This window comes from Ailuropoda melanoleuca, chromosome 2, assembly GCF_002007445.2.
Source record: "Ailuropoda melanoleuca isolate Jingjing chromosome 2, ASM200744v2, whole genome shotgun sequence".
In the NCBI taxonomy this organism is placed as follows: Eukaryota; Metazoa; Chordata; class Mammalia; order Carnivora; family Ursidae; genus Ailuropoda; species Ailuropoda melanoleuca.
The window spans coordinates 192949115-192971315 of record NC_048219.1 but is presented as its reverse complement, the minus strand read 5'-3'; the positions used below and the strand labels follow the sequence as shown (position 1 = coordinate 192971315).

General features: G+C 40.4%; 1 protein-coding gene across 15 annotated transcripts in view; it reads left to right on the top strand.

The window, feature by feature from the left end:
- The first annotated feature begins 10486 nt into the window (after positions 1-10486).
- Positions 10487-22201, top strand: part of USP40 (ubiquitin specific peptidase 40) — a 76663-nt gene continuing 64948 nt past the window's right edge. For 9 of the 15 annotated variants that reach the window (XR_004623681.1, XR_004623680.1, XR_004623682.1 and 6 more), the window contains exons 1-6: positions 10496-10611; positions 11714-11931; positions 14898-14965; positions 16268-16381; positions 18806-18970; positions 20594-20740. Coding sequence is in view for 12 of the 15 variants with exons in the window: in XM_034655431.1 (XP_034511322.1) it covers positions 10559-10611; positions 11714-11931; positions 14898-14965; positions 16268-16381; positions 18806-18970; positions 20594-20740 (765 nt within the window). In the remaining 3 variants the exon portion in view is untranslated. Of the gene's footprint in view, positions 10754-10938; positions 11045-11713; positions 11932-14897; positions 14966-16267; positions 16382-18805; positions 18971-20593; positions 20741-22201 lie in introns of those variants that run through there. The other 6 variants (XM_034655429.1, XM_034655428.1, XM_034655430.1 and 3 more) reach the window with 6 other exon arrangements.

Genomic DNA, 22201 nt, shown 5'->3' with positions numbered 1-22201 from the left:
AAAAATAGACTCAAACTGGATGAAAGACCTAAATGTGAGACAGGACTCCTTCAAAATCCTGGAGGAGAACACAGGCAGCCAACTCTTTGACCTCAGCTGCAGCAACTTCTTGCTAGACACGTCTCTAAAGGCAGGGGAAACAAAGGCATTTAAAAATGAACTACTGGGACTTCATTCAAGATGAAAAGCTTGTGCACAGCAAAGGAAACAGTCAACAAAACAAAGAGGCAATCCACGGAATGGGAGAAGGTATTTGCAAATGACACTACAGATAAAGGGCTGGTATGCAAGATCTATAAAGAACTTCTCAAACTCAACACCCAAAAAACAAATAATCTAGTCAAAAAATGGGCAGAAGATAGGAAAAGACACTTTTCCAATGAAGATGTATGAATGGCTAACAGACACATGAAAAAATGTTCAACGTCATCAGCCATCAGGGAAATTCAATTCCAAACCACTTTGAAATACCACCTTACACCAGTTAGAATGGCAAAAATTGACAAGGCAAGAAACAACAGATGTTGGAGAGGATGTGGAGAAATGGGATCCTTCCCACACTGTTGGTGGGAATGCAAGCTGGTACAGCCACTCTGGGAAACAGTATGGAGGTTCCTCAAAAAGTTGAAAATAGAGCTACCCTGTAACCCAGCAATTGTATTAGTGGGTATTTACCCCAAAGATACAAATGTAGTGATCTGAAGGGGCATGTGCACCCCAATGTTTATAGCAGCAATGTCTGAAATAGCCAAACTAAAGAAAGAGCTCATCGACAGATGAATGGATAAAGATGTGGTATACACACACACACACACACACACACACACACACACACACACACAATGGCATATTAGGCAGCCCTCAAAAATGAAATCGTGCCATTTGCAACATGGATGGAACTAGAGGGTAGTAGGCTGAGTGAAACAAGTCAATCAGAGAAAGCCAATTATATGATCTCACTGATATGTGGAATTTAGGAAACAAGGCAGAGAGTCATAGGGGAAAAGAGGAAAAAATGAAATGAGATGAAACCAGAAAGGGAGACAAACCATAAACGACCATAATCGCAAGACACAAACTGAGGGTTGCTGGAGGGGCGGGGGTGGAGGAATGGGGTGACTGGGTGATGGACACTGGGGAGGGTGTGGGTTGTACTGAGCAACATATTATTGGGTTGGGTGTTACATACGACTGATCAATAACAGACCTGCACCCCTGAGACAAATAATACGTGACATGTTATTTAATTGAATTTAAACTAAAAAAAAAAAAAAAAGAAAGAATATCAAGAACAGGGGTGCCTGGGTGGCAGGGTCGTTAAGCTTCTGCCTTCAGCTCAGGACGTGATCCCGGTGTTCTGTGATCGAGCCCCACATCAGGCTCCTCTGCTAGGAGCCTGCTTCTTCCTCTCCCACTCCCCCTGCTTGTGTTCCCTCTCTCGCTGGCTGTCTCTCTCTGTCAAAATAAATAAATCAAATCTTTACAAAAAAAAAGAAAGAAAGAATATCAAGAACAAATTTACGCCAATATATTCTACAACTTAGATGAAAGGGACAAATTCCTCAAAAGATGCAAACTATTAGAGTTTAATCAAGAAGAAAGAAATAAAAATAACTTCTGGGTTTTAAGTTGAATTAAGTTTGAATTCAAACTCTCCCACAAAGAAAACGTCAAGCCCAAATGGCTTCACTGATAAAAGCTACCAAACACTGGAGGAAGAAAAAAAAAACACAATTATTTTTCCAAAATATATTCTGAAATGAGGACAGATATGTTCTAGAGACAGAGGCACAGAGAACTTCCTCATCTTTCCAGGAGACCACAGAGTTGGTCAATGAGACCAGTATTAGCACATACCAAAACCAGATGACATCATAAGAAAGAAAAACCGTATAGACCGGAAGGGGGATGGGAGGATGCGGTAACCGGGTGTTGGGTATTAAGGAGGTCACAGGTGGTGATGAACACTGGGTGTTATATGCAACTAATGAATCCTTGAACACTACATCAAAAACTAATGATGTACCATATGCTGGCTAGTTGAACATAGTAATAAATAAATAAATTTAAAAGAATTTTTTAAAAAAGAAAAATGTATAAAGCAATACCCCTCATAAGCATAATGCAAAAATTCTAAACAAAATTTTAACAAATCAAATTAAATTATATAAATGTATGTGAAAGACATATAATAATAATATATGAAATGATAGTGGGACTTATCCCAGGAACAGAAGGCAGTTTTAACGTTAGAAAATCAATCAAGATAATTCACCACATATATAAACCGAAAAAGTACAACCATATAATCATCTCCATAGGCACAGAAAAGGTATTTGAAAAAATCCAACATCCGTTCCTGATAAAAAATCATCACAAAACTAGGACAAGAAGGGAAGCTTCTCTACTTAATAAAGAGCATCCACGAAAAACCCATAATTAGCATCACACTTAGTGGTGAATGACTGAACGCTTTACTCCTAATCAGATACAAGCCAAGGATGACTGTCTTACCACTTCTATTCTGCATTGTTCTGGAGATTCTATCCCACACAGTCAGTCAAGAAACATAAAAGGCATCCAGACTGGAAAGAAAAGGTCTCACTGCCTTTTTCACAGACAACAGGATCATCTCTGAAGAAATTCCAATGGAATCTACAAAATATCCTAGAACCAGTAAGTAAGTTCAGCACAGTTGCAGGATACAAGATCGACACTCAAAAATCCATTGTAATTTAGGGCACCTGGGTGGCTCAGCTGGTTAAGTGGCCAGCTCTTGATTTCTGCTCAAGTCATGATCTCAGTGTCCTGGGATCTAGCCCCTAGTCAGGCTCCATGCTCAGCGGGGAGTTGGCTTCAGGATTTTCTCTCTTCCTCTGTCCTTCCCCCAACCCCTGCTTGCTCACGCTCTCCTCTTTCTCTCTCTAAAATAAATAAATAAATAAAATCTTACAAATACATACATACATAAATAAAAATACGGAAGGAGAATCCACAGACTGGGAGAAGACATTTGTACAACATATACCTGATAGAGAACTTCTGTACAGAATAAAGACCTCTTGAAACTCTCTAATAGGGAAAGAAATTTTTTTAAAGAGGCAAAGACTTGAACAGACATTTCATCAGAAGATATACAGAAGGTGGGGCGCCTGGGTGGCACAGCAATTAAGCGTCTGCCTTCGGCTCAGGGCGTGATCCCGGCTTTCTGGGATCGAGCCCCACATCAGGTTTCTCTGCTGGGAGCCTGCTTCTTCCTCTCCCCCTCCCCCTGCTTGTGTTCCCTCTCTCCATGTCTGTCTCTCTGTCAAATAAATAAATAAATAAATAAACTTAAAAAAAATCAATATCCAAAAATAATTTGTGTTGCTATATACTAACAATGAAGTGTCCAAAAAAGTTGAGAAAACCATTCCATTTACGTAGCATCAAAAGGAAAAGTAGAATATTTAAGAATAAATTTAACCAGAAGGGTGTGTGAAAGCTCTGTACACAAAAAACTATCAGACACTGATGAAAGAATTTGAAGAAGACACAAATAAATAGAAAAATATTCAGTGTTCACGGAGTGTAAAAAGTCTTGTTATTAAGATGTTCATACCACCTAAAGTGATCTACAGATTCAATGCAATCTCTATCAAAATTCTAGTAGCATTGTTTCACAGAAATAGAAGTAACAATTCTAAAATTTGCATAGAACCACAAAAGACCCCCAATAGCTAAAGCAACCTTGAACAAAAAGAACAAAGCTGGAGGCATCACACTTCATGACTTCAAACTATATTACAAAGTGATAGTAATCAAAACAATATGGTACTGGCATAAAAACAGACACAGAGATCAGTGAAAAGGAACAGAAACTTCAGAAATAAATCCATGCATATATGACCAACTAATTTTCAACAAAGCTGCCAAGAATACACAATGGGGAAAGGATAGTCTCTTCAATAAATGGTATTGGGAAAATTAGATATCTACACTCAAAAAAAGGGGGGGGGAGAAAAAGAAAGAAAAATAAATTAGACCCTTATCTTACACCATGCACAAAAATCAACTCGAAACAGATTAAAGATTGAAAAGTAAGTCCTGCAAGTAAAACTCCTAGAAGAAACAAGAGGAAACTTCTGAACATTCGTCTTGGCAATATTTTTTTGGATTTGACACTGAAAGGAAAGGCAACAAAAGCAAAATTAAAGAAGTAGATTGCATCAAACTAAAAAGGTTTTGCACAGCAAAAGAAACAATCAACAAAATAAAAAGGCAACTTATGGAATAAAAGAAAATATGCAAACTATAAATCTGACAGAGTAATATCCAAAATACCTAAGGGACTCTTACATTAAAAAATAAATAAAATTTTTAAATGGGCATAGGACCTAAATAGACAGTTTTCCAAAGAAGAATTACAAATGGCCAATAGGTACATGCCAAGACGCTCAACATCACTAATTATAAGGGAAATGAAAATCAAAACAAAAATCAGATATCACCTCACAGCTCTTAGGAGGTATTATCACTAAGTCAAAATATAACAAGTGTTGGATGCAGAAAAAAGTGAACCTTTGTACGCTCTTGGTGGGAATATAAATTGTTACAGCCATTAAAGAACATAGTATGGAAGCTCCTCAAAAAATTAAAAATGGATGTACCGTATGCCAACAATCCCACTTCTGGGTATACACCTAAAGGAAATGAAACCAGGATCTTGAAAATGTATCTTCACTCCCATGTCATTGTAGTATTATTCTCACTAGCCAAGATATGAAAACAACCTGAACATTCATCGATGGATGAAGGGATAAAGATGTGGTGTATATATACATATATAGATATGTGTATATATACGTATATATGTGTATGTGTGTATATATATGTATATGTGTGTATACATATACAATGAAATGTTATTCAACTATAAAAAAGGAGATCCTGCCATTTGCAATGTGGATGGACCTGGAGGACACTGTGCTAAGTGGAATAAACCAGATATAGAAAGCCAAATATTGCCTGATCTTACTGATATATGGAATATATATACAAACATTCCCTGAATTAATGATGGTTCAACTTAACGACTTTTTTTACTATATGATGGTGTGAAATGATATGCCTCCAGCAGAAACCTTACTTTCAAGTTTGAATTTGGATCTTTTCCAAGGCTAGAAATATGTAGTATAATCCTTTTTTCTGATGCCGGGCAGGGGCAGTGAGCCGCAGCTCCCAGCCAGCCCCATGAACACGAGGATAAACAACCAATACGCTGGTAACCTTTCCGCATCCATATAAGCGCTCCGTTTTTCACTTTCAGTACAGTATTCGATAAATCACATGAGATATTCAACACTTTATTATAAAATAGCCTGTGTCAGACGATTTTACCCAACTGCAGGCTAATGGGAGAGTTTCTGAGACATTTAAGTTGGGTTAGGCTAACCACGATGTTCGGTATAGGTGTATTAAACACATTTTTGACTTATAATATTTATCAGGACATAACCCCATTGTAAGTTGAGGAAGATCTGTATTTTTTTAAGAACTCGTAGTAACAAAAATAATGGTTATGGTAAGCATGAGCGTTGGGGTAAAGGGGATATTTTTTAAAAAGTAGAATGGTGATTGCGGGGGTCTGGGGGTAGGGGGTCATGGTTAATTACTATTTAACAGGTATAGAGTTTCAGTTTTGCAAGATGAAGAGTTCTGGAGATGGATAGTGGATATGGCTGCACAAAATACATTATATTTGATTTAAAAATAATTTTAAGTTTTTTGATTCACTGTGGTAAAATGTACATTATGTAAGAGTTAACATTTTAACTGTTTTTAAGTGTTCGATCCAGTGACATCAAGTACATTTACATTGTGCAACCAATTAAACATTAACTCTCCATTCTCCCTTCCCCCTAGTTCCTGGAAACCAACATTCTATTTTCTGTCTCCATAAATTTGCCTAATCTAGGTACCTTATATAAGTGGATCATACAGAATTTGTCCTTTTGTGTCCATTTGGTAGCATCTCTCAGCGTTTTAAAGGCTGAATAATATTCCTTTACACGTATATACACATTTTCCATTTTGTTTATCTGTTCATCCAAAGATGGATATTTGGGTCATTGGCCTGAATTTTATTTTCTTTTATTTTAAGATTTTATTTATTTATTTGAGAGAGAGAGAGAGAATGAGCAGTTGGGAGGGGCAGAGGGAGAGAGAGAGAGAGAACGAGCAGTTGGGAGGGGCAGAGGGAGAGAGAGAGAGAAGCAGACTCCCCACTGAGCAGGAAGCCCGACAGGGGCTGATCCCAAGACCCAGAGATCATGACCTGAGCCAAAGGTAGATGCTTAACCCACTGAGCCACCCAGGTGCCCTGATACTGAATTTTAATCAGGAGAAAATTAGATCCTGGTGAGTATTGCCTGCTGAGTTTCTCCCCATTACTTGGAAGTGATGGTTTAGTAAACATTATCCAAGTCTCTGGGGGGATTAAATCTTCCTGCATCACTGGATTTGTGCTACTTAACTTATATATAAGTTACATGGCATATTGACATAACTTGTCATAACTTGACATAACTAATGACATGTCATATTTTTGCTTTTTATCTCTTGCTCTTCTCTACTCACTTTGCCCTTCTGAAGGCTTGTGTCCCAGTTAGGAATTTTATTCAGCTTTGAATGCCAGAGACACCACCACACAGTAACTTAAATGAAGGCATACTTTTTGTCTTGCAGAAAAGAAATCAAGAGGTAAATACTCAAGGACTGATTGAGCAGTTTTATAATTTCATCAGCAATCTAGATTCCTTCTGTCTTTATGGAGTGATCTGCATCCTCATGCTCTTTATAGCTGCTGGAGCCCCAGCCATCATGTCTACATCTCTAGGGGGAGAAAAGGAGGGGCAAGGGCAAAACAACTAGAGTCTCTTCTCAAAGAATGGAAGCCCCACCCAATGGCTTCTGCTATTATAGCAGAAATGCTATAGTTGTGGACACTTAAGTAACTAAATTCATATTGTGAAACTGAATAAAGAAAAGCTCATTTAAAATGGAGTTGGTTGGGCTGCCTGGGCGGCACAGTCAGTTAACTGTTGGATTCTTGGTTTCAGCTCCAGTCATGATCTCAGGGTCATGAGATGGTGTCCCATCTCAGGCTCCATGCTGAGCACAGAGTCAGCTTTGGATTCTCTCTTGTTCTCCCTTTATCCCTCTTGCTCATGCTCTCTCTCTCTCTCTCAAATAAATAAATAAATAAATAAATCTTTTAAAAAAATAAAATTAAAAATAAAATAAAATAAAATGGGTTCAGTTGTCCAGAAGGGGAGCGCTCCCACCCTACCCCACTTCCTCAATGGCAGACCCCAACAGGAAGAGACAGTACCTTGCATTTCCAACAGGAAGAAGCCTATGCTTTACTACCCCTGCGGTAGGAAGGATTGTCTCCTTGCTCAGCAACAGAGAGGGCTGCAACAACTCAGCCAATCCAGCTTATTCTAGTGGACTTTTTATTTATAACAGCCTCTTCCAACAACCCCCTTTCCTCTATGAAAACATCATTCCTCTCTTTTGTTCTCTGAACTTGCCTATGGTTTTGCCATAGCTTCTGTGTCCAGAACAGAATATAATTTTCTGCTATTCCCAAATAAAGCCATTTTTGCTGGTAAAATAACTGAGAGGTTTTATCTTTAAGGTTAATAATATATAAACACACTTACTGCCTGGCATGCTGTCAGTGCTATGTAAGCGTTAGCTATCGTTATTACTCATTGGCTACAACTGTGTCACATGACCACTCAGAGAGGGAAATCATGCCCCCTATAAAACTGGGGGTCTGCTGGTAAAGAAGAAGGAGAGAAGCATATTGAACAGGCTGGTAGCAGTGTTGCCACAATCTCTGTCTCACTCTTTGTAATATCCCCAGTGCCAGACACAGGAGAAGGGCTCATCAATATTTGTAGAAAGAAGGGAAGGAAGAAGAGAAAGAAGGAGGGAGAGAGGATGACCAAGTCAGCAAGCAGGTGACTGACTTTAGAGAGGTGGGGTAGAAACGGTGATTAAGAGTGCTGGCCCTAGAGCCCGGACTCAAATCTTGGTTGGAGATTTTGGGTGTAACTTTGTAGGAATTATATACCTCCCAGGATCTCAGTCTCCTCATCTATAGAATGGGAATGATTTCAGTTCCCACCATGGGGCATTGTTATGAGAATTAAATGAGATAGTGCTTAGAAACCATCTGCAATATAAATGCTTACAACTTTTTTAAATCATCATTAACCTTTCTTGTGTAACACCTCACATGGTCAGAATACCGGGTGAAACCTTCATGAGCCCAGAGTCAGATCAACAGGTTTATAGGTTCAACTCAAATTTTCTGGGGAGCAAATTAAGGATTTAAAATTTCACCATAAAGGGGCGCCTGGGTTGCTCAGTCAGTTAAGCATCCAGTCTTGATTTCAGCTCACATCATGATCTCAGGGTCCTGCGATCAAGCCCAGTGTCAGGCTCCCAGCTCCACAGGGAATCTGCTTGAAAATTCTCTCCCTCTCCCCCTGCCCCTCCTCCCGCTTGCACATGCGTGTGCTCAATCTCTCTCTAAAATAAATAAATACATCTTTCTTAAAAATTCTAAAATTTCATCATAAACTACAAAGCCACATATAGGTGTTATTAATGATAACGCAACTGATATTCTTAGTCTTACCTGCCGTAGGGGCGACAGGGCAGATAAGGTATAATCCCTGACTTAGAGATAGTGGCGAAATGATCAGATGTGACTTTGCCAGTTTCACGGGTTGCAAGAGAGTTACACACTCTTAATGAAAGAAAAGGTCAGATCTCGTTTAGAGATCCAGAAAACTTTTACGGATGAGTTAGAGATTGAGATGGGGCTTTCATTGAAGGCAGTGAAGGGAGGATCTGGGAGGACAGATATCCCTTACAGAGAGGACTACCAGAATCAGGTCACAAAAGCAGGAAAGCAGGTGGCAATCCTGGAAACACTTTAACTAGAAAACAGGAGAGTAGTGAGAAATACAGCATGAAGAGTGTGGGGAACACAGCGGACTAAGAACATCAAAATGAGGAGTTTCTACAGAAGACACTGGGGAAGCACTGAAGCTTCTTGGTAAAAAACGTGACCTCAGGGTGGATCTCGTAGTGAGTGACATGTGGGATGGGATGGAAAAAATGGGAGTCCACTGAAAAAGCTGTTGGCCTAATGCAGGTGAGGCTCCGTGAGAGTCTGATGGGCAGAGAGAGAGAGCTGTAGAAATGAAACAAACATTGTCCAGGCAAGACTTTGCGTCACAAATGGTTGACTTCATGGACAAAAGATGAAATTCCAAATATAGCTGCAAGACTTGATGCTGGATGAGGAGAACGATGGTGGTTTTAACAGGTTATTCATTCATTCATTCAGTCACTCAACAAATATTTATTAAAGCCTTTAATGAGCCAGGAACTGTTGAGGTGGCTGGGATACAGTTCTGCAAAACGGAGAGCCTGTGTCTTCCTGGAACTAACCTTCTAGCGTTTATTCTTGGTCAGGGAATGGAAGTTTGAGGAATATCTACTTTTAGGAATAGGGGTATGAGGCAGAGCAGGCAGGGGAGAAGCATTCAAAGGGCAGGATAGAATGCCGCGCAACGTGATGAAGAGGAGGCTGCCAGGGTGGACGAGTGATGACTGATAACTGGGAACGGTGGTTTCCCACTGTGGTTTCCTAATCTAAACCTTAGCCGTTTAGCTGGTCCTCCCTCTCTAGTTCTTTCCTTATCAGCACTTCCTGAACAGCGCAGTCACACAAATCTCCCTAAAATGTTCCAAGTACAAATCCCTGAGGGTTCACTTTGACACCTGCCTTGCAATTTCATCGATCACTATAGCTGTTCTTCATCTCTCAATCTTTCGCTGCAGTAAAAACGATGTTCTCCGTCTTGCTCATCCATTCCTGGGTGGAGGCTGGATTAGACCGGGGTGATGCCAGAAGTAGAGCCTAAACGGGCCATTGAGATAGTCCACTAAAGGTGACCAAGGGGGCAAGAGGCAAAATTTGAGGCTTTTATGTACTCCTGTGTATGCTACTTAGAGTTGGTGCAGACAAAAGTGACATTGAGGATGTTATACAGGTTTAAGTTTATGTGGAACATTTTTCACTGGAGACACATTCGGAATATGTCTTCCGAAGAACGTGGCAAACTTGAAGCCCTACGCTTTCCAATGTTTAGGTAAGTTGTAAATTAACCATGCCAAAAGACTATTTTGGAGTGCGAACAGCAGCAAATATAAGCTCTAAAATGTGATTAGATGCGTCGCCGGCTGACCGAGTGGACCCGTGGACTCGCGCGCCCAAGAACACTGGGGACTCCAACGTAGCCTTTCCACCGCGAGACTCCGCACTCTGAGGGCAAAAGAACTACATTGCCCATATGGTCCCGCGCGGCTGGCTAGGCCGGCGCTCCCGCGGGGCATCCTGGGAAACGTAGTCCGCGCATTCCATAAATGGCCCACGCTCCGGGCCGCGGGGGAGCTGCCCACGCCAGTATGGCTGCGCCCAGTTGGGGCGCGTATGTTTCTTTCGAATGTGGGTCTGGGCCGGCTCGTGGTGCTGGGCTTTAGGCAGTAAGTGGGCCTGGCAGCTGGGGTTCTCCGGGTGGGGACGTGGGAGGCGCAGGGACGCTGTGGGCGGCACGCCTGAGGACGGCGAGGCGAGGGCTGCCCCGGCGGCCTCCCGACGCGGCGCTCTTCTGGCGTCGGCTTAGCGGTACGCGGCCGCGGCGACCCTCTGCTTTTTCGCGCCCCTGGGCCGGGTGCTGGCGTGGAGGGCGGGAGGCCCTGGCCTTGGTCACGGCCACGGCGTAGGGGAGACTGGAATCCAGACCACGAGCTCGAGGCCGGACTTTCAAGTTCCATTTTTTTGTGCTTTTTTTTTTTTTTTTTTTTCCTGAGGAGCGGGTTGAGAAGGAATATTGCATTTCAGCGCTTCCTGTCCCTTAGGAACTGTGCTAGGCGCTTTGCATTTCTCATCTCCAAGTGACCCTCCTCCACACTCGAGGTGAGACCTTGAGCGGTCCTGTAGGTCCCCGCAGCTAATGTTGGCATCACTGGAAACATAGTGGAGGGCCTTTAGGCTCATTGGTTTTAATGGCAGTCCTTTTTTCCCAGTGAACCTCCTTCCGGCTCTTTAGCTTTGGGACCATGTACTAAACTGCTGTAAAAATTAATTTGTTCCATGTAATTCCTTTGAGTGTCATAATTTGGTACAAGAAGTGTGAGAAGCTGAGATTTCAGGAAGTGGTTGATGGTCCCCAGACCCTTGTCAACTCCCAGAATCTAGGACTGGCTTTGTCAGCCCAGCAGTAGATGAGGTGTAATGAGGGGTTTTCTTTCTTTTTTCGCTATGCCTTTTTTAAAAGCAGCTAGTATTTATTGTGAGCCAAATCCTGTGCCTCAAATGCCTTTCTTAAAATCTCCCATTTGGTTTAAATGATCCTGCGTGGTAGTTGGTAACCCGTTTTACCTATAAGAACACAGGTTAGGTAACTTGCCTGAGGTCACCTAGGTAGTTTGGAGCAGGGATGAGAAAATCCAGGTCTTGCAGTCTCCAAAGGTCAAACTACTGGATAAACTTTAATAGATACTCCCAAGTATAAGATGGGGAGCTGTGTGGAAAATTTGTTTTAAAAATAAAAGCATTTGTTTAACATGTCATTATTTTTTTAAGGGTAGGATCTAGTTTCAGAATGTTTGGGGATCTTTTTGAAGAAGATTATTCCAGTGTGTCAAATTATCAGTATGGAAAAGAGAAGAAATTAAAGACCAAAGCTTTGGAGCCACCGGCTCCTAGAGAATTCACCAATTTAAGCGGAATTAGAAATCAGGGTGGAACCTGTTACCTCAATTCCCTTCTTCAGACTCTTCATTTCACACCTGAATTCAGAGGTATGCTGTGTTACATGCTTTTGATTAGTAATATGTACCCTTGCCTCATTACATATAATCAATTATGCAAGATTACAAATTATCTTAAAGGTGTATTCCCCCGTATGCGTTTATTGTTGGTAATGTAAGAAATGGTAACTCTCTCTAGGGAAATGTGAAGCTTAAATTATCTTAAATATATTCTGTACAAGCACAGTAATTTTTAGTAACAAAAAATAAGGCAATGGATTTCCTTTTTTTTTTTTTTTAAGATTTATTTATTTATTTATTTGACAGAGATAGAGACAGTGAGAGAGGGAACACAAGCAGGGGGACTGGGAAAGGAAGAAGCAGGCTCCTAGCGGAGTAGCCTGATGTGAGGCTCGATCCCGTAACGCCGGGATCACACCCTGAGCCGTAGGCAGACGCTTAACAACGCTGCCACCCAGGCGCCCCGGATTTCTTTTCTAATTCCTATAATTTAAAATACAACATAGAGACAATTTTGCCAGCCTTCGTTATTGTTATGCTCTTTGTATTTTTGAGTTTTAAAATTTCTCTAAAGTAATAAACATTCCAGCCAAAGTTACCCAAAAAATTCTGTCCTGCCTTTTGGAGTGGGGAGGGGCGTCGCATTATTTATACAGTCCACAATCGTTTATCTGCAATTCTGAAATCCAGAATGTTCTGACAACCTGATCTGAACTGGTTTGGTATCAGAACCTGTCCTGATGTGAGGCTGTTTATAGTCTTAGTTATCTCACTTGGGTGGATATTCATACATTTATTACAGGACTGTCAACTCCTTGATTAATGGATACTGTTTATCCCAAACCCTGCTAGGGATGTAATGTTAACATACTATGACCCTTTCTTCATATTAACTTTCTAAAATCTGGAAGGTCCAAAGACCCATAATGTTAGATAAGGGACTGTGTATAAGAAACAAACTCACTCAGGGCGCCTGGGTGGCGCAGTCGTTAAGCGTCTGCCTTCGGCTCAGGGTGTGATCCCGGCGTTCCCGGATGGAGCCCCACATCAGGCTCCTCTGCTATGAGCCTGCTTCTTCCTCTCCCACTCCCGCTGCTTGTGTTCTCTCTCTCGCTGGCTGTCTGTCTCTGTCAAATAAATAAAATCTTAAAAAAAAAAAAAAAAGAAACAAACTCACTCATATTAACTCAATTAAAAGGGGGATTTACAGTAAGAATATAGGGGAATCTTCTTGCAACCACTGCAGGAAGCCAGCCTGACCTCATTAGATCCTTGATTTCTTGCCCCTGTTTTTCTTTATGTTTGTCCCATTCCCATCTCTGCAAATTAGCTTCCTCCACAAGGGTCTTAGTCTCTCTGATCCCTTGATTTCAGTATGAACATTACCTTCACATGGCCCTGATTGGGGCCTTCAGCCACAAAGCTGCATGACTGCCTCAGCTCTCTACAGCATCTCCTTATACTGAGGACAGAAAACCTGGCTCATCTTGTATCCTGTATCTCATTCCTCTTCCCATCACTACCAAATTTAGCAAATTTTTTTGACATTTTCTGTTGCTTCTAAGCTTAGGAAGACTTCCTGCCTCCAGAGATTTAGTAAATACCATTATCCCCTTCCCAGGGCTATTTGAACGGATTAAGCTGCATGTGGGATTTCAGAGTAGTGGGATTTCAGAGTAATGGCATTTGTCCTTGACTCCATTCTCTCCATAAAAATATCTCCCTAATGTATTCGGTTACTCCACCATCAGATTTTTCAACATACATTTCAACAGATTACTAGGGAGAATAAAAGTTTTCCAAGTTTTAATATAGTTGAAATCGAAAAGTAGCCTTAAAAAGAGACTGAGAAGGGTGATTGGTGGGCAAGCGGTCCGGGTCATAGAGAGGGCCACTGAGCAAGGATAAGGCTGAATGGAGAAGGCCACCGAGCAAGAGCCCAGGCCACCTTACTCTCAGCAAAGGAGATTGCTGGCCAAGCACATGGGCTTGTATCTTAGTGTGGGCTGTGCATTCCATCTAAGGCCTCATAGGAATCCTGATGCTTATTGAAGAGAAAATAGAATTTGGAAGGGGTAAGCATTAGCAGATTACTGGTGGGGAGAATAATTCTGGAACTTTTTTGGATGGTATCTTGAGTAGGGCTGGATTGGGTTCCACTGCACTAGTTCAGGGTGGCTGAGAATAGTGGGAAATAATTGCAAAAGTCCTTGTATGGTTTTATGCTTTAACCTTTATATTTGTAGTTCATTTCTTTCCAGTTCCTGCCAGGAGCTCAGGAGGAATCTAACATTCATAACCAGGGCAGTGGTGGTTTTCAGAGGGAGATAGTACCCATCCCATCCCTTCTCTCCTAGAGTAGATCAAAGTTTTCTAGTAGGAGTTCCCATCTAGTTTGAATACAGACTTCCCATAAGATTCTGATATCTCCAGTGGGTGGCACGCCTAGACTTGGAAGTATAAAACAATTGTGGAAACTGGTCCTGGGTTACCAACTTATTTTTCCAGGTAAGGTCCCTACCATCTGTTGTTACCCTTAACACAGAAAAGACATTCTTATACCAAAAAAAGTAAGGGCATTGAGAGTTAAAGGTGGCCTTTCTCTCGAAAGGATGGTTGGAAGCCTCAACTGTGGCTTCTGAATGAGCACACGTGACAGTATTATATATTGTGTATTTCTTCATATGGCTTTTGGGACCCACTGCAGTAGGCAGTAGGAAGCCAGTGAAGATTTCTGATGTTACTGTTTTTATAAACATAGTTTTCCTTTTATAGATCTTCTGTACTGAAACCTTAGCATGACATTTTATATATAGAGTCGGTGGTTAAAAGTAATGTTATCAGGAAGTAAAATGTGTAGAGTAACAATATAAATATTGCCACAATCATACTCTGAATCTTTAACTGATTTTATTTACTGGAGGCTTCGGCTCTCTAATACGGTTTTTTAAAATGAAATAACTTCGTTTATATCTCTGATTCTACATTTTGTTTAGAAGCTTTATTTTCCCTTGGCCCAGAAGAGCTTGGTTCATTCGAGGATAAGGATAAACCTGATGCAAAGGTATTTACAGGGTCTTTTTTTGGAGCATAAAATGTTTTTTAAGGAAGGAATTAAGTTCTTTATTCATAGAAATTCATAATTTTATTAATTACCAAATATTAATCTTTATTTTCAAAAAGTGACTTGGCCTCTATACCCGACTGAATGGAATCTTCCTTCCAAAAAAGAATTACTTCAAATATGGTGCTGCTACTGCTTTATAGACCTAGCTTGGTCAAGAAAATATTTGCACTAGGGGCGCCTGGGTGGCACAGCGATTAAGCGTCTGCCTTCGGCTCAGGGCGTGATCCCGGCGTTATGGGATCGAGCCCCACATCAGGCTCCTCCGCTATGAGCCTGCTTCTTCCTCTCCCACTCCCCCTGCTTGTGTTCCCTCTCTCGCTGGCTGTCTCTATCTCTGTCAAATAAATAAATAAAATCTTTAAAAAAAAAAAATTTGCACTAGCCGAAAACCTACTTAATGCATGGATTTGTAACAACAACAAAAAGTAGAGACTGGTGTTCTTTCTGTTTGATATTCTGGAAATAAGCTGAGTGAGGAATTGGTTTATTATAAGTGCATATCTAATCTTGTTCTTCCAGGCTTTAAATACCATTCATAAAGGCTAAAATCTGCCCTTCTTAATAGGAGTTTTCTGTGATCTGGCCCAGCTCTTCTCAAACTACCTGTGATGCAAAGAGTCAGATTTTTTTTTGTATTTCCTTTTCTTCCCAATCTCTTGCAGATCATACTTTGTAAGACACGATAAAAATGTGGTGACGTCAAATTGCCATAAAATTGTCTAAAGTCTTATTCTTGCTTTAGATATGAAAGTCCAGTCTGCCCACAAGGCTCTGAGCATCCTTCTCTGCCTGCCCTAACCCTCCTCACACCAAATAAAGCAGGAAGACAGTGAGGCAGGGGGAGCCAGCCCTCTGAGGTGTCCAGACTCCACAGTGAGTGGGAGTCGTGACCAGAATCTTCCTCACAGGGAGTGTGTCTCTATCTGAGAGGTTTCAGAGGAGTGAACTAGCAGAGACTGAAATGGTTGGCAGCAATGAGTCAGGTGGTTTCTTAGGGCCTGGGTGGGTATTCGTATTGATCTGTACTATGTCAAGGTAGAAAACTCCAGATAGCTAAAACTTTTTGGATTTTTTAAAAGAAAAGTGAATCTTACTTCACCCTGTGTAATAGTTTTAAACTTCCTCTGGATTGAACTGAATGAGCTAGGAGAGAGGAGAAAACTAGTTTGCGGTTCTTTTAAAAATACCCCATCCAACGCGAACAGATTTCATTTAGAAATGCATTTGCTTCTCACTCAGGTTCGGATCATACCTTTACAGTTACAACGGTTGTTTGCCCAGCTTCTGCTCCTAGACCAGGATGCAGCATCCACAGAAGACCTGACTGACAGCTTCGGGTGGACCAGCAATGAGGTACGAAGGTCAGCTTCTCCAAGGAACAGAATTATCAGCAATAAACCCTGGTTTAATAACGTTATCTAACTTCCTTTAATTTTGTCTTAGGGTCCGAAGAAATAGTTTAAATATTTACTTCCCATGTTAAATAACTACAAGCCAGAGATCTGTTTCTAGACACTTGCCCTGTGCGGGATTTTATGAATAGTTATGACCTGGCACGGGAGAGAGGGCTGTCGATAGAGGGAGAAGTAGAACTGGCCTTATTTCTACCCTTTATATAGTCCAGTTGGGATGCAGCGTCCACTACATGGAAATGAGCATTTCTGTAACAAACTGCTAATCGGCTCAGAGAGCTGACTGGCAATAATTCTGTCCGCCTTTATGACGTGCTTTTGTGTTTGGGTCTGGCTATTCTCATTGGAACACTCGCTTCAAGCAAAAGGGTGAAAACGTTCTTGGCAGATCTTTTCATTTTCCCTGTCCTGCTTTTCTCCAGACTCTCTTCATTTTCTTCCTGTATCCTCCTGTGTGTGGACGTTCTCTGATTTTCTGTTGGAGTTTCTAAAGGGCACTTCACTATATGTGAACGCTGAACATGTTAGCAGTGAGTAAAGGTACTTGTGGTCAATACTGATGAGCCGCGAGTTTTTTTGTGGAATTAGATGTATTCTTGCAAGAGAGAGGTGTGGGAGACTATCACAGAATCTAAAGAGGCAATGACCACAGTACTGTTATATCGCCTTCAGAATAAACTTCACACTGAGGTCTTCTAGTGAGGAGCAGTCCTGAACCAGACAATGCTGTGAGGTGGAAGAGGGCTTGGGCTTTGAAGAAGATGGGATATCACACAGTTAAGTTTCTGGTGTAAGGCCGGTGCTTAGGGTTAATTCCTTGTTCCCTCCTTGTTTTAAAAGATGGCCGCTCCGTTGAGATACAGTTCATGTGCCGTAAGATTCACTCTTCAGGGTACAAGTCCGCAGTTGTTCGGTATATTCACAGAGTTGTGAAACCGTCATGACAGTCAATTTTGAAACATTTTCATCACCCCAAAAAGAAACCCCATACCTATTAGCAGTCACCCTCCCCCCAGACCCTGGCAACCACTCACCTCCTTTCTACCTTGCCTGTTCTGGGTATTCACAGAAATGGAATTCTCTAATATGAGATCTTTTGAAACTAGCTTCTTTCACTTAAAATCATGTTTTCAAGGTTCAGGCGGGTTAGAGTATGTATCAGCACGCCATCCCTTTTTATTGTCGAATAATATCCTGCTGGAGGGATGGGCCACATTGGTTTTTTTTGAATCTCGCCATCACCTGATGGATTTTCCATCCTGAGCTTACACTGAGTCGCTGATTTCACACTTAAAGCAGTGAAACCCTTATTTATTAATCTCTGAATAAAATCTCGCAGGAAACCTGCTAGGACTGGTGGAGAGGGACTCAGAGGCGCCTTTGCCAGACTTAGAATAGTTCGGAAACAGAGCTTGAAAACTTGCACAGGTTCCCTTCAGAGGCAGTGATACTGGAGAAATTTAGTGTCTTGTATGTTGAAAAACAAGAAAAAGATCCTGAGGCCCACTTTTGCTCCAGCTTTCATCCACTTTATCAGCTTCTTTTCATGTGGTGCTTTTCTTTAAAATTGTCTTTGCTTATGATCTCTCCTGCACCTTCCATTTGTTCCTCTATCTCCTTTCTGCCTTTCTGGTCGAAGTCATTCATGACATCCGTGTGCCAAGTTCTAGGAGACACTTCTCTGCTCTCAGCGGGCTCAGGAGTGCTCGCTCCCCCCCATCAAAGCACCAGTTCCCACTGGTTCCTGTGACCTCATTTCCTGCCCTGGCCACCCCCCTTCCTCCTCTGCTCCACTTCTGAGGTTGGTGTCCCCCTTGGCTCTGGTTTATCATTCGTTCTGGTTTATCAGTCTGTCTTCACGCAGTTGCAAGACTCATGGTGGAGTGAAGCGAGTGCCATCAGAATTTTTCTCATCTCTGTGTTACTTGGTCTATATATGCAAGTAGTGAATTCTGGTTTTTTTCAAATGCTGATAATTCAGATCCCCTGACGTAAGGGAGATTTCACCGTGCATACGCTGCCAGCTCTTAGAGACTGCTCTGTGCCTGTCGTGTTCTTCCCTCTTCTGTGGTGTGGCCATGGGTGTGGTTTCCCACAAGAATAAAAGCACTTTCCTGTTTCGAGTGAGTTGAGTTATATGTACACACTGAACACCACCGTTCATATTTCATTTTGGAGTGAAAATAAAAGTGGTGATCTCTTAACCTGATCTCGGTTTGTTTAGCTTAGTCATCCTTAATATTTGATCAAGGCTTACCTTTGGATTTCTAGATAAATCTTGTGTTTTTTAACTAATACCACTTTAAAAATCTGTTTTTACAAACCTGAAGCACAAAATTACATTTAAAAGTTACCTGTTTTATAGGAAATGAGGCAACATGATGTGCAGGAACTGAATCGAATTCTCTTTAGTGCTTTGGAAACCTCTTTAGTCGGGACCTCCGGCCATGACCTCATCAATCGTCTGTATCATGGAACCGTTGTTAACCAGGTTGTTTGTAAAGAGTGTAAGAATGTCAGTGAAAAGCAGGTGAATATGCAAGCGTGTTGTAGTAATAAGTTATATCGTAAGTTCTAACGCACGTAATTAAATCTGTGATCTGTATACCACGTGAGGAGCTAAGTGTTTCTACTAGAAATAACCTTATCAGGTTTTTTTTCTTTTACTCTAACTACACTTCAATCCTAAATTTATAATTCAGATTTCTTCATATAAATTGAAAGAAGGAAATGTCTTAAAGCATAGCTTTAATCTTTTATTCAGTACTCTGATATTTAGAAAATAACTTTGGGGGATGTTTATAGGTAGAGGTCTGTGCCCTCATCAGAAAAGCCAATATCATGGTTGGTGGGAGTATTGTAACAAAAGTTAATTAGGGAAGTAATAAAAATAGAGAATACTAAGGAATGTTTACACTGATAAGCATCTATAATTAAATATTGGATTTCGTTTATTAATGTCCTTCAGAAAATTAATTTGTATGTGTGAGTTTATGTTGTCTATTTAATCTCATTGGAAATTAGAAGTTGGAAATTTGCTCATGAAATAGAATAATCTCCACTTGTTCTATAAATCTTATACAGCTTGTGATTGCATCACTGAAGTCCCTTAATAAAAATCTCCTTTTGTTATGGCAAGAGTTATAGAAAATTGCTGTGTTTGTATGAGTAAAAAATTAAATGCCATTTTCTAAATTTTGCATTAATTGCTTTTTTGGATACATAGTTTCTTTTTCTGCTTTTTGTGAAAGAGTTGGGGATAAAAAATACTTTTTGGTCCTTTTTGCCTGTGCTACTAGAGGGTTTGGTCAGCCTAGTTTGGAAATATTAAGACATTGTATGTCTTCAGATTACCATATGATTGACTTAACTATACTGTAATAATTCACAAGGAAATTTCAAGAAATAATATATATGAAGGCACATAATTATCAGCATTTAACTTTTATTACATATATATTATAAATTGTATGTAAGTGTTGCTTGTATTACTTTAGATTTCTACCATGAACTAGTTAGAACTATTACGGTCCCTATAATAACCCCTTAGAGTAATGCTAGGGCACACACACAAAACTGTGAATGAAGTAAACTTGTCAGATTTTAAGTGTTTATTACTATAAGTGAGTTATAATTCAAATGTAGTTATAATAGAGTCTATAGACTCCTGTTTGCAAAGTACTCTCCTCTTAATTTTCATAAAAATACCTTTTTGTCCTGGGTCAAAACAGTTTTTTTCTTACAACTTCCCTAGTATATCTTAAGCCAGCCCTTAGAGAAGAAGAGGAGAAAGTGGGGTTTGCACTAGAGACTCCAGCCCTGCCCATGACCAAGACAGAACCAATAAGCGCTGCACACTTCTCGGTTCAGATGTGTGTTCAGTCGTTTGTTCTAGTTCCTGCTAAAATAGGTTTTATTATGGCTACAGTGAACTTAAGAAAATCCTGACAGATTTTAAGCCAAATTATAATTTGATTTAGGGTAGTTTTGTGTGATGAATTTCACAATATCTGATCGGGAGGTCTATACTTTTCATACATACAGTGTTTTAGGGAAAAGGTATCTGTTACTCCCGATATATGTAGGAGTTGGTGATGTGTTCGTGAACCGCTGTGAAATTCTTTTTTCAGTATTATATTTGTGTGTATTTCAGGAAGACTTCTTAGATCTAACAGTAGCAGTCAAAAATGTGTCAGGTTTGGAAGATGCCCTCTGGACCATGTACATAGAAGAGGAAGTGTTTGACTGTGACAATTTATACCACTGTGGGACTTGTGACAGGCTGGTTAAAGCCACAAAGGTAAGACAGATACCTGCCTTCTCCCATGGGCCCACTCAGTACTTGGTAGCATGAAGGTTTGCCAAGTGAAGTCAGCTTGTATGGGAAAGTCTGGAAGATACACGTGAACCTCTTAATTGCAACTAAGGATTGAAAAAACATTTACATTCTACATACATCTGTATTTTAATTTTTTGCAATCAAGAATTTTTTTAAGCTTTCAACCCAACAGGCTCTCTCAACTTCTTTCTCTCCCAGGAAAAATTTATCTGTATCTCAGGGTTTCTTAAATGTACCTTTTTTAAATAAACTCCCTGTATCCTTGCTTTTTTGCAAAGTAACATTAGGACGAAGGCTGTTGGTGTTTATTTCTGCCAAGAAGCTTGTTGAGCTTTCCTTTCTGTGCTTACTACTTCGTTTTCTGCACGCGGAGTCACTTCACAGTATTGATGGACGCACCGTCCCTGACTAGCAAGTCTAACACGCCCCTCCTGCCTCCCCCAGTGGGGAGTACTCATCTTGCCGATTCAAGGCCTTGACAGGGTACCTCTGGGTTTCTTACTAAAGGGGTGAGAGGAGGACGAGCCTTAGTAACTATTGCACAGCTCCCGGATAATGCGATGGGCTCTCCAGCTGATATAAAACCGGCTTATAGAGCTACCACAAAAGATGCATCTTTGCAGTTATCTGTAACAGAGAGCACCGTTCCTTGAGCTGACAGTTATTGGATTTTCCAACAGACAGAATGAGGACTGAGTCAGATAGCATACAATATTGATTTAGATCCTGGAGGTTGTAAGTGAGAATGTAAAAAAAAAAAAAAACAAAACCCAAAAAACCAAAACTCCATGCCTGTAGCTTTCACAATAGGATTGGAAACCAGGGTGAACTTTACAATGCTTAATATGTACTTCCATCCAGCCTTTGCCACTTTGTGACTCGCAAATAGTTTTATCTTTTGCTTATCTATTTTATATTTCACCTTGGGTGTTAAAACTAGGAGCTAATAAATATCAAAGTCAGAAGATGAAAAGTCTTGGAAGGATACTTAAATACATTCTTAATTTTGGTTGAATTTAATTTGCACATTAGGAAACAAGAACCTTTAGCTCAACGAAAGCAGTTCTTGGCATGTACTTTTTATGTTACTGGTTTAATTCTTTTTCAGTGGAAATTTTTTCATCTCAATACTTTTAAAATTGCATCCTAAATTTCCATTTGGTTGTGCTACCTAAATTAATGTAGGTTTTCTTATTCTGAGCAGACTTTTCTCAGCTGTAGTATAGATGAGATACTCGGCTTTTTTAGATTTTTTTTTTTAGTATGTTGGAAAATCTGCCATGTTACATTGCTGTTTTTTCACTTAACTTTTTTTTAACCCCCAATTTGTGGAATTGTTTTAAATTTCTTTTTAGGAATGTTAGATATTTATATGTAAGGATAATATTATAATTAAGGATGATTTTATAGATGGGAAGGATT